The following is a 12,239-nucleotide window of genomic DNA, read 5'->3' as shown; positions in this document are numbered from 1 at the left end:
CGTTACTCCTATGCCCGGCAGAAGGCCCTCTTCGCGTTGGCTTTTGGCTGGCCGAGCCGTTGCTCGTTGGGAGGAATGAAGGAACGGGGGAGAGAGGCGCGATATGACAAAGGGTACGGTATCCGGAGGATTCTCCGAAGTAGTATCTAGGGGCGCAGTCAGACTCTTGGCCTGCGAGAGAGCATCATATTATATGCTTGTTCGAGGCGTGACGGCCTTCGCTGGCAGTGCAGTCCCAATAACCAACATATGCAGGCGGAATGACAAATATGCAGTGTGCATATATCTTCTTCCATTTGCAGTTCGTATCTTGTTCACTCTCGTCCTGGGCGAGGATAGGCAGGGCCCCTGGCACAGTAAACCACCATCTCGGGACCGAAGACGAGCTTGAAGGCATCGCGATGTCTGTTGGAACGGGAACGGGGGGCGGGCAACAAGGTCACGAGGTGGAGATGGAGGGCGGAAAGATGGCTCAATGGGGCCGAAGCTGACGATCTCCCTGCCCCCGAGTGCAGCGTCCTGATATTGCGGTGTTGGTTGCATCAACACGCCATTCGCCGTTGGACCATGAAAGAGCGGGGAGAGGGCACAACTGGCTCTCTCCGGTTCATGTCCATTCCTTCTTGGGTAGAGGGTGCTGTTTTTGGACGGACTCTCGGGAGAGATGGTGTACTGCCTTCCGCCTGTTGCTCACTAAGCCACCGCCGACTTTTTGGCGAAGCGGGAGATCGCAATAGAGCTTCGCGGGCCATGTAAACCATTGGGAAAAGTACCCATGTCGATAAGCTGAAGCAGTCGTGATCTCTGTTCGGACCAACGGAGTTGGTGGGGGAGGCAGTGCTGGAGGCAGCAGCAATGGGAGTGCCATAAATACCAACAGTTGCAGAACCCTGTGCTGTCTCGGACATGATGCTGGAAACATGCGTGGGTGCCGACGGGGTGGATGGGCAAGCTTGGTCTAGAAGCGCAGTAGCTGAGGTTGGGAGGATACGGCAGATGCTGTGCAAGAATTCCATGACGTAGAAGCTGGCAAGAAGCTGAATATCTTTGGGAGGAAAACCGGACACACTGGTCTTCAGCCGGCCAAGAAAAAGCAAGTCTGCAGATCCTCCCGGCCAACGATGAGACGATGAGCCCACGACCTTCATCCGAGACAAATCCCCCAACCGCGTCAGCCGTCGGTCGCGGTTGACGGGCTGTGGGCTGGGAACTTGCACCGGGCCGGTTCAGCTTGTTGGAACTGCGATTTAGACGACACCAAGCGAGCACCATCCACCGGCATAGCTTCCTCCTCTGGTTTGTGATGAACCTGCCGTCGGGAGACTCTCGTCGAGACCGCTTTGAACATACGTCCAAATACCGTTGACAGCGCCCTTGGGAATATCGTAGTTCTCATTCTGTAAAAACACTTTTCATGCCACAACCACCCTCACTGCCCATGATTCTCGATTAGGTGGCGATGCTAGGACATAGTTGATATGGTGGATTTCTTCGCGGCGGCCTCCGACGGCTATCGTGTGTCCGCATCGGATGCGGCGACAAAGCCCTTGACGAGACCCTCCGGCCCCGAGATGAACATTGGGAACCCACAACAACTGCCGCCTCCGGATCCGAGCAATCCATATCCAGCCCGGGCTTGGCACCATTGCGGAAGGGATTGTGGACGGCGGGATCAGGCTCCGCCGAGGAGGAAAGCGAAGAAGAGGTGGCGGGCTAAGTATGCGCGGCGGGTGGGCGGTGCCGGAAGGCATCGGCGCCAGCGTCGGCGTCGGCATCCATAATAGCTCGCTCCCATCCCATGGAAGCGGGCAGGATTCAGCAAGGATGGCTTTCGTGTCGGTGCTATTTCCCCACTTGCGAGCGGCAAGTCGTCAACGGTGTTTCGTCGAAGCTGTCTGTATGACCAGGATGTGATTGGATTCATCCGTCTCCAATATACAGGCGATTGAGGGGCCTTGGTGGGATCATGGCCGGACGACAGCGGTCTGCTGAGTCGCGCTGAGGGCTGATGCTGGTGCGTTGCGTTTTCTGCGAATCCAACATCAGCACTGAATTTCTGTCGAGCTGGCGCCTCGGATGGTGTATCTGGTGTTCGTCCGACATGCTGATAGATATTCGCTAGTCAGCTAGCCGGATGATTCCATGCTAGCCCTAGCCTGAGCATGGCGTTCGTCGTATTGCTTCTCGACCAAGGTGCCCCCCCCCGGACGATGAAGCCATGGATCCGTTGGCGCTGAGAACAAACTGCCCAAGGCACGGTTTCTTAGGGGTCCTGATGGTTCAAACGGGTTCGAACTGGGCAGCAGCGGAGAGGGATTACCCCACCAACGGCACTGCCGACCGCAACACGGTGATGCGACAACAGGCGAGGGCGATAGGTGCCTGGGTGCCACAGAGGCCCTTGCGCTGATAGGATGACAGGGAAGCTCTAGCAGCCTGCGCCCCCGCTCCCTCTGCAAGCTCAGCCATCAGTGCTGCGAAAGCAGGTAAGGTAGGTAGGTGCACAAAGGCGCACTTGCTGAAGCCAGCCGCACAGTGATACGAGGAACGAGGGGGGAGGAGAAGGGCAACAGGGCAATTTATAGAGAGAAACTTTGTTTGCCTCTCCTTCATAAAGTCTCCAAGGTCCGACGTTTCCTGCTTGCTTCCGCATCCGGAGCTTGCTTTCACTGCCCACAAACAACCCTCCCAAAAGCTGAGGTGAGAAGCGCTTCGCTACGTCATATCACCAAGGCCCGCCGCCTGCGCCGGTCCATCAGCAGCAACAGTCAGCACATAATCCCGACTTCATATTCACGCAATTCGCCCACTCGATCGAACATTAACTTTCCACCTTCCCCCATTGATACCCCGTCCTTCTCGGAGCTCTCATTACCACCACAATCATGGAGTCTTTTGGTGCTCTCAAGCGTCGGACGACGGAGATTCTCCAGAACATCCCCCAGAATCTCCCCAACATGCCCAATGTCAAGGTGAAGAGGCCATCCCTCTCTCAGGGCTCTGGACCCAAGCCCATGAAGGGCACCTGGGAGAAGATTGACGTTCCTCCTCTGCCTCGCTCGTCTCACACCGTCAACGTCGTCAACGGCACAGCCTACATCTTCGGCGGCGAGGTCAGGCCCCGTGAACCCGTAGACAACGATGTCCTTGTCCTTCGCCTGCCCTACAACAGCGCTGGTGCCGACTACTACAAGGTCAAGTCCGCACCTCCGAAGCAGTACACCCCGCCCGCCGATGCTGCCCCCGCTGCTGCTCCCGCCCCCGCCGAGAAGAAGAAGGTCGTCGCGCCGACAATGGAGGAAAAGGCCGACCAAAAGGAACAGCTTCTTGACGAGGTGTCGTTGGCCTCCCCAGGAGCTGGTCCTGCTGCCGAAGAGAGTTCGTCCGAAGAGGAGAGCTCTGAAGAGGAGGACTCTGATGAGGAGAGCGAAGAGGAGACCACCAAGGACAAGGGCAAGGGTCTAGAAAAACCCGCTCTGGACGACGTCCCTTGCCCTCGAGTTGGTCACGCCAGCGCCGTCATTGGCAGCCGCATCTTCGTTTTCGGCGGTCGCGGAGGACCAGAGTTGGCTCCCCTCGAGGAGGCCGGCCGTGTCTGGGTCTTCGACACTCGGACCAACACCTGGACTTTCCTTGACCCCGTCCCCCCGGCTCCCGGCGTGACCAACCTACCCATGCCTTCACCACGAAGCTACCACGCTGCCGCTGCCACCGACCGCCCGCGTGATTTCGCTCCTAAGCGCCGGCGCCGTGCCCAGACCTGGAAGACCTGGGCTCTTGGGGACAGTTCCGAAACTGGCATCCCTCAGGCCCCCATTGTCGGCCATCTCGCCGCTAATGCCGTCGACGAGGAGGATGAGGGATACGGCACCTTCTTCGTTCACGGTGGTTGCTTGGCAGGCGGCGAGCGCACCAACGACCTCTGGGCATTCGATGTCCGAAGCCGTGTGTGGAGCCAGCTCCCCTCAGCGCCCGGCCCGGCGCGTGGAGGCGCTGCCATCTGCGTGAGCAAGAGCCGCCTGTTCCGATTTGGCGGGTTCGATGGCAAGAATGAGCTTGGTGGTCAATTAGACTTCATTCACCTCGAGATGGATACTTTTGATGACGGCGTTTCCAAGGGCGAGATCGCCGTCCACGGTCGCGGCGGATGGCAAAGCATTGTCCAGGGTGCCAACTCTGGCGAGCAGGAGATCAACCTTATTCCCGGCCAGACATGGCCCGGCCCCCGCAGCGTGGCTGGTCTTGAAGCTGTAACGGTTGGCGCCGGCCGTGAGTACCTGTTGCTCATCATGGGCGAGCGGGAGCCAAGCTCGGACGGCCATGCCGGCGCCGGCGCCATGTGGGACGATGTGTGGGCATTCCAGGTCCCGCCTCTCGGCATGACTGCCGCCAGCGTCCGGGATGCCATGTGGTCCAGCATGGGCTGGCAGACGGGCGAGGGCAGATGGACGCAGCTTACCATGGAGCCCTATGACGATGATAATGACGATGGTGAGCCGGCACCGCGTGGCTGGTTCGCGGCAGCGCCAATGGCCGACGTCGAGGAGAGCGGCGTGGTCGTCTGGGGAGGACTGAGCTCAGAGAACAAGAGATTGCGTGACGGATGGATCCTGAGGATCCCCGAGTGAGGATGAGACACATTGTCGGAAGACAGACCACCTATACTTCAGTTGCATATTCCCCAGCTTTGCAGAACAGAACAGAGCAGTTTTTGAACGAGTCCATAGCAATTTGACCAAAATTATTTTTGATGTCAAACAAAGAACAATGCACACATGATATTCGCGGCTTCGAGCAGGGGGGAAAAGAGGGCCGTGAGTCTCTAAAAACCGTCTTCCCATGCGTTACGAATACAGCACATCTGTGAGTTATATACAAGCCAAAACCACTGGCTCAAATTCCATTCGCCCGGCCCTATCGTCGGTATCTTCCATCATCCGCCCGCGCGTGCTTTTTCGCTCTCGCTGCCTCTCGTTCATCCCCGAACACCCCAATCTTCTATCTTTCTTTACAAATCGGGTCTCGTCGTCTCGGGTCCCCACGGCTCAGCGGTCAAGTTCGTCAGACCCTTGCTGTTCTCGCAAGTATCGCGGCCGCTGAGAGGGCCGGGCTTGGGGACCTTTGCAGCGGAGACGCCGCCGGTGGCAGAGGCGGTGGCCTTGAGGGCGTCGAGGAGCTGGACGGTGGTCTCGGGGGTAAGGTCTTCGTAGTAATCGTCGTTGATCTGGATCATGGGGGCGTTGACGCAGGCGCCGAGGCACTCGACCTCGAGGAGGGTGAAGAGGCCGTCCTTTGTGGTCTCGCCCTGCTTGATGCCCAAGTGGTCGATGATGGCCTTGACGATGACGTCGGAGCCGACGCCGCCAAGCTGGCAGGGGGTCTGTTTAAAGTGTTAGCATATTACGTCCATCATTCCGTTCGCACAATTCTCCGTGTCTGCGACATCTACTCGGCCCGGAGAGCATCTCGGCGGATATGATCGGAAGCCGGGGATAACTCACTGTTGTGCAAGCCTGGATGAAGTACTTTCCAACGGGAGTGCGGTTGTACATGGTGTAGAAAGAAGCGACTTCGAAGACACGCTGGGGGGGCATCTCGAGCATGCGGGCAACCTCGTTCATGACGCTGATGCTGGTGAAGCCGTGTTGGCGCTGGCCGAGGTCGAGGATGGGCATGACGGCGGCCTTCTTGTACTGGGGAGGGTAGCGCTTGAGGATCTCGGCGATGATGGCCTCATTCTCCTTGTTGAATTTGAAAGGGACATCGGCGTTGTTCTCGGGGGAGTCGCGGTGCTGTTGAGGGGGGAGCGGATGGTCAGCATTGCTGCGTCTTGGCATGTTGCATGCTGCCCTTTGCAAAGCAGATATCCCTCAATCTTCCTCCGCCCAGCGCGGCAGTTTGATCCACATCGCATATGCAATTGACGTGCCGGTCGGAGGGGTAGGAGGAGGAGGTCGAGGGACAGGCTGAGGGCGAGCGACTTACCACTTGCAGTGTGTCGCTAGGGCGGACGGCTGTGACGGAGAGGGCGCGGATCTGGGGCCTCGCCGCTCGACATGTCGAGCGGAGGGCTGATCTGAAGAAGAGAGGGGCGAGTCTGGAGGCCATTGCGAGGGATGGTGGCTGGCTCAATTGGCGATGGCGGAGGGCGTGGTGATGGGTTGCTGTTCGCTTCGGATTCCGGGAGATCAAAAGTCGTGAGTTGCTTGAATAATTCAATGTCTCTGATTGGTCTGTCCGGCTAATGTGCGGAAACCCGCTTGTGCAGATTTTCGTGGTGTCATTGAGTTTGCATAAAATGTTATGCATGTCCTCCCGGAGTAAAGCTTTCTCTCCACCGGTCGTCAAACAGCTCCGTCTTGTCTCCGGCTGCTGCACCTTCTATCATCGCCTACCATCTGAGGTCTGTAGGTCGATATCGTCAACTGCTATCTTCACTCACCAATGTCGACCCTGACCAAGATATTTTCGCCGAGAATAAAACATTGAGGCGAAGTCTTCTCAGTCTTGGTTGGCAAGGCTGATTCCTGTTTAGGAGAATCAATTGACTGGTGTTGCACGAGTGGTCAAATAACCTTTCCTTCACAGAGAAGAGAACAGAGACCACAAACCGGAAACAAGTAGTGGACTAGACTTGGACCTGGACTAACGAGGACCCATGACCCCAAAACCCGCATTATCGGGAGCCTGCCAGCGCCTGGCGTACACCGGATTGAACGGCTCGCAGACGCATGGCCGTAAGCATGATGGTAGCCACTGATAAATAATAAACAACCGAGTTTTACCTCGGAGAGAGGAGGCTCAATGGTGAGACATGGACTGCCTATCAGCACGAAAAAGTGTCACAGCCCAGACCTGTCAGCGAACGTCAAGGGTCATCTTTGCAGTTACCGATTGGCTATATGTAACCCTCACTCGGACTGCAGCTTTTGTACAACGCGCGCGGCTCTTCGTAACCCCAATTCGGGGGTGCCTATGGAAGGCGTTTGGTCATCCACGATGTTGGGCGGCGATGCGTTGGAGTTAATTAAGAAAGCGGTAACATCAAGTAGGGTCTCAAAGCTTGGATCTGCGCACGTTCTCAACGTCAATCAGTGGGCTCTGAAGCTCGTTTCCACATCCGAGACACACAATAAGAACAAGCGGCTCTGGTAGAAGCTCTCCCCCGCGTGCCGCATCATTGCTCCTCCATCTCGCATTGGAAATTAGCGAAAACTCCGGAGCCGGACCCGTTCTCAGCTCCGCACTTGGCAACCATCCTTTGGGTTGCGTGGCGGCGCCGTTCCAAGCAGGGTTGGCAGACAAACGACTTGTAAACCATTTCAGGACGTAACAAGCGGCCTTTCCCTCACCCTCCTCCCCCCTCACAGAGATAGCTTTTCCGTTAGCCGTGCCTCGGCTCGTCTCAACATCGTCCATTCGCGAAGAGAGCTCCCCCTAACTAACCCCCGCATCGACAGGGGTGCAATGCGGAGAATCTAGCGTCACGAAAGCATTGCCCCCAGGTTTAGATGCATCGAAACTGGCCTCCGAAAGCCACGGTCTCGCGGCAATTGCATGGCCATTGGCTCGCCATGGCGCGGGGATCTGGGGTTATCTCGTCTGGAGGCTGGAGCTCTTGTCTGCCCCAGGTCTGCTGGTCGCTATATGAAGCTCGCTAACCCTCGTCGTCCCTACCTGTCGTCCTCTTGCCTCTCAATAAATCGGTGTAGGCTAGATCGTGGTTGTTGGCTGACCGTATCTCTACTTTCCACTGTCAACTGGCCTGGTTCGTAAGTTGATTTTGGCTCACTCATTCACCGTATCTTGGAGCATCGAATCACTGACTCGAGTTCAGTAAACACAACGGATAGATTACTATATCGTCCAGATACGGGTCCTTCGCGTTCTGTTCAAACTGGGGCCTCAATAGAAGCTCCCAAACCTTACTGCGGCAGGGTCCCCTTCATAAGTGGCCGTTGCTACGCTCACAACTCCAACCGAGCACGACGTGTTCCGTCCCAAGTCCGGGGAAAGCTCCAACGATCCCATTGAATTTCGAACTTTTCCTACTAGTTCCTCGCTTCAAATAGAGCTCGCTCGCCTGTCGAAAAAGTTGACTTGACCCTATTCCAAGCTTCACGGCCGAATCCCACCAACACCACCGACAACTCCCCACAACCGCAACGATGCCGATCAAGTCACGGTGGTCGGAGCCGATTCCGAATTGCTCTCTCCAGAAATGGATCTTCGGCTCTTCCTCCGCGCCCCTCTCCGACCGAAAGGCTTTCTATGACGCCGACCGGCCAGAGACACACTACCTGACCTTCGCCGACTACCGCCTCGTCGCAAAGCAGATCGCCATCGGCCTGCAAAAGGCCGGCCTCAAGCCAGGCGATCGCGTGCTCCTCTTCTCGGGGAATAACCTTTTCTTCCCCGTTATCTTCATCGGCGTCCTCATGGCCGGCGGTATCTTCACTGGCGCCAACCCGACCTTCGTCCCTCGCGAACTCGCCTACCAGCTCAAAGACAGCGGGGCCGTCTTCATGGTTGCTGCCGAGAGCAGCTTAGACACAGCTCTCGCTGCCGCCAAGGAGGTCCAGATGCCAGCGAGCAACGTCTTTGTGTTCGATACTACAATCCCGGGCTCATCGCAACCCGAGAAGCCTGCGCGGGGTGGTGCTCGTCACTGGACGGAGTTGATTGCTCCAAAGGCCCAGGCAGAGAAGTTCGAATGGGTTGAACCCGCGGATGCGCGCACGACGACCTGCTGTCTGAACTACAGCTCCGGCACCACCGGTGTGCCGAAGGGCGTAGAGATTACACACTACAGTTACGTTGCCAACGGATGCGGTGTTGTCAAGGTCTCGGCTTTGGAAGAGGATCACGAGGCCTCTATTGCTCGCTCCGTCGGGCTCTGCTTCTTGCCTCTATACCACGCATATGCTCAGACATATTTCGTCGCCAACTTTGCCAAGCAAGGCATTCCAGTCTACATCATGACGGGCTTCGACTTCGTCAAGATGCTCACTTACATCCAGCGCTACCGCGTCACCCAGCTCGTCAGCGTGCCACCCATCTTGGTGGCCCTGACCAAGCACCCCATCACCGCAAAGTTTGACCTGAGCAGTCTCGAGTCTGTCGGCTCCGGTGCCGCCCCGCTCGCCGAGGACGTTGCACGACAGGCCGAGAAGCTACTAAAGAAGCCCGATCTTATCGTTCGTCAGGGTTGGGGCATGACTGAGGTGACTTGCACAGCCATGACGTGGGACCCCTCGCGGTTGGTGCGCAGTTCCTCCGTGGGCGAGCTCATGCCAAACTACATGGCGAAGCTCGTCGATGAGAGCGGCAAGGAGATGACCGAGCCCAAGGTACCCGGTGAACTCCTCGTCACGGGCCCCACGGTTATGCGTGGCTACTGGCGCAACCCGAAGGCTACCCAGGAGACTATTGACATCGATTCAGAGGGCAACCGCTGGCTGCGAACCGGTGACATTGCATACGTCGACGAGTTCAAGACGGGAGGCCTGTTCTACATCGTCGACCGCAAGAAAGAGCTTATCAAGGTCAAGGGGAACCAGGTTGCTCCCGCAGAGCTTGAGGCTTTGCTCCTCGAGCGTCCAGATATCGCTGATGTAGCCGTGATCGGCGTCACCATCAACGGTGAGGAGTTTCCGCGTGCGTACGTTGTTCGGTCGCCTGGAACCAACACCTCCGGCGAGGAAATTGCGAAGTGGTTGGAGGAGAGGGTCGCTAAGCATAAGCGCCTAAGGGGCGGCGTAGCGTTCACGGATGTTATCCCTAAGAACCCGGTATGACCCCTCCACATACGTGACTCCCCAAAATCCTATATGCTAACGTCTTTATAGTCTGGAAAGATTTTGCGGAAGATTCTCAGGGAGCAGGCCAAGAAAGAAGTAGGAGACGAGCCATTAGCTAAATTATAACGAGAGAATGTGGGCTTTTATATGTGTATGACATATACTTGGTAGATTCGACAGAGAAACGAGGGCTCCTCCGTCTTACGCGTCGTTTCATTGCGCAGGTCGAGGGAGAGAGCATTCGCATCCAAGAGTATTTACGTTTGACATAAGTCGTCTTCTAAAGTCGCTAGCTAGACCTATACCGTTCGCCACCTTCCTATACTTGAGGCTCTCGTGGCGCAAGCAAACCGGGTATCGTCCCTATTGTACAGGCCCCTTCCTTGGCTAAAGACCCATAAACGCCTCCTCCCTTTGTGTTTGAATATTTCAAGCATGCTCAACTCCCCATCGATATCCTGAACGGTAGTAAAATGAGGGGCAAAAAAGGTGGCAAGGATACAAAATGGAGAGATGAAAAAAGACGCAACCCTACTGCGCCCTGCCCAATGCTAATGCTAATGCATTTTGACGGAAGACAAAGAAAAATCCCCCAACTCACGGAAGGCAACGGCTGGCCTACCGTCTTGCCGCACGCACCGACTGGTGTTTGGAACGGCTTCCGCGCTGTACTCTGTCCCATCCCCATATCTGCCTCCAGTGTTGGTGGATTGGATGAACAGTGCGTATGAAACGCTGAGAGTAGAGTGAATCTCTCTGAGAAGCCCATGGGGTTGGTACTGGACGCGTTCCACACTATGAACCGACGGCCAAGCACGAATCCAGGACTGAATCCAGGGCACTCATATCTTGAGGATCGCCGCCTTCCCACCAGGGTTCCGAGTCGATTTCCATGGCATCAACATGCCCATTCGGCAACTGCTGCTTAGCTGAAAGGCCGGTGTCAACGCCCTCGGTCTTGGTATTGTCACCCAATCCCTCGAAGCCTGGAAGCCAGGTGTAGTCGTGCCAGTTTTCGAGCTCTCCCTCGCGATAGCCGTAAGAGATTGCCGTGTTGATGATAGGAAATTGCGACAGACCGCTGTCCGCCATTTCCAGGGCGATTCGAACATCGGCCATACCAAGCGGCCCTCGTTCGCTTGCAGCCTTCGACTCAATTGGCAGAAGACCGCTCTTGTCTCGGGTCATATCGCCGCGCAAAGCCGCGTCCTCCTCTTTGACGAGCTGACGGCGGTATTTATGCGTCTGAATCCAATTTGTGCCAGCACCGAAGCCAGCGTTGCCTCCTTCTCCTGGTCCGTTGCTTCTTGTTTTCGAAAACACGGCGGCCAGGGATTCTTTGATGAATGTTTCCGTTGCAACAGACATGAAGTACGCTGCATCAGAGACATGTCCGTTTGTAAGCCCGGCCTCGTAACAGAATGGTAACATTCTGCCCTCGATTAATTGCGCATCTGGAAATTCGCCTGATTCGACAGCTAGAGGCTGGGCGAAACGCTTGCGGATCTCGAGGTCAAAGTCTGGCAGTCTAGTTAGCACTGGGCGACCAATAGGTGCATGCTGCACTTACTCATTTTGTTGATACCACCTATACCTCCTGCGCTGGGTGGTACCTCGGCAGTCTTGGTCTGTCGTCTGTGGTTATCCAAAAAGACGCTGGCCAGGTTCTCGTGGGGGTCGAACTGCGAAGAAGTAGAAAGTCAGAGACATATTTTGCCATGTAGGGGGGCAATGTGTAACCAACATCGTTGGACGCCAGGTCCTTGATGCGTCGCCTGTCTTTGCTGGGAAGTTGCATGACATCGCCCTTGAGCCGACGTTCAGCAGCATCGCCTGATACAGGCTTGCTACCGACGGGAGCAGTGGGTTTGTCATTGGCGCTGACCCAAGGGGCGAGACCCTGATCTGGCATCTCCCTCGTCACATTGCCGTATATCGCAGCAATCAGCTGGTTATGTAGGTGCTCCTTTTCGCCATTGGGGGAGACGAGGATGGGATCGATACGTTCCGTATATTCAGGCTGGTTCAACCGACCTGTTTCTGGTTGTCAGCACAAGAACAAGGATGCGCCGATAGTCTGGGGTTGCGTACCGATGAGGAACTCCGTTGTCGACTCCTTGTACACGATCCATGCTTCCGGGCCAATGGCCTGCTTCAGAGCGGTATAGAGCGGCTCAAGGTCAATGCGGGCGGGGATAATCTGGCTGGTTTTGGCTGCTTTGATAGAACCCGGAGGCTGGACGGTGATTGACTTGTTGGATAATGTCGGGGTGGAAAGGTTGACGGATGGGCGGCTGCTCAAGGCCGCGGGGTCGATGTCGGGCATCGCGACGGGATGCCAGAAGGGCAGATCACGTCCTCGGTGTTGGGCGTATTAGTGGAGAAGAGCGACAGTCGCGTGCAGCAGCGGCGGCGGCGGCGGCGGCGGGCAGGACTCGG

At 56.6% G+C, this 12,239-nt stretch overlaps 4 protein-coding genes across 4 annotated transcripts; 2 read left to right on the top strand and 2 right to left on the bottom strand.

Moving 5' to 3' along the window:
* Positions 1-2,885: 2,885 nt before the first annotated feature.
* Positions 2,886-4,628, top strand: NSP5-0 (Nitrile-specifier protein 5; the record flags this gene model as incomplete). The annotated part of the gene is made up of 1 exon (XM_037328461.1): positions 2,886-4,628. One exon carries the CDS (start codon positions 2,886-2,888, stop codon positions 4,626-4,628), a length of 1,743 nt encoding a protein of 580 aa, XP_037172601.1.
* Positions 4,629-5,008: 380 nt separating this feature from the next.
* Positions 5,009-6,108, bottom strand: CGCA056_v013216 (NADH-ubiquinone oxidoreductase 24 kDa subunit; the record flags this gene model as incomplete). Its single annotated transcript, XM_037328460.1, has 3 exons — positions 5,009-5,380; positions 5,502-5,792; positions 5,986-6,108. The coding sequence occupies 3 exons, from the start codon at positions 6,106-6,108 to the stop codon at positions 5,009-5,011; spliced, it is 786 nt and encodes a 261-aa protein (XP_037172600.1).
* A 2,060-nt stretch (positions 6,109-8,168) lies between these two features.
* 4CLL7-0 (4-coumarate--CoA ligase-like 7) lies at positions 8,169-9,926 on the top strand (the record flags this gene model as incomplete). Its single annotated transcript, XM_037328459.1, has 2 exons — positions 8,169-9,791; positions 9,849-9,926. The coding sequence occupies 2 exons, from the start codon at positions 8,169-8,171 to the stop codon at positions 9,924-9,926; spliced, it is 1,701 nt and encodes a 566-aa protein (XP_037173077.1).
* Positions 9,927-10,595: 669 nt separating this feature from the next.
* hfi1 (Transcriptional coactivator hfi1) lies at positions 10,596-12,126 on the bottom strand (the record flags this gene model as incomplete). Its single annotated transcript, XM_037328458.1, has 4 exons — positions 10,596-11,320; positions 11,371-11,482; positions 11,545-11,834; positions 11,892-12,126. 4 exons carry the CDS (start codon positions 12,124-12,126, stop codon positions 10,596-10,598), a joined length of 1,362 nt encoding a protein of 453 aa, XP_037172602.1.
* Positions 12,127-12,239: the final 113 nt, after the last annotated feature.

Source organism: Colletotrichum aenigma (genome assembly GCF_013390185.1).
Source record: "Colletotrichum aenigma strain Cg56 chromosome Unknown KSG_Cg56_contig09, whole genome shotgun sequence".
In the NCBI taxonomy this organism is placed as follows: domain Eukaryota; kingdom Fungi; phylum Ascomycota; class Sordariomycetes; order Glomerellales; family Glomerellaceae; genus Colletotrichum; species Colletotrichum aenigma.
This window is presented reverse-complemented; position numbering and strand designations above follow the sequence as displayed.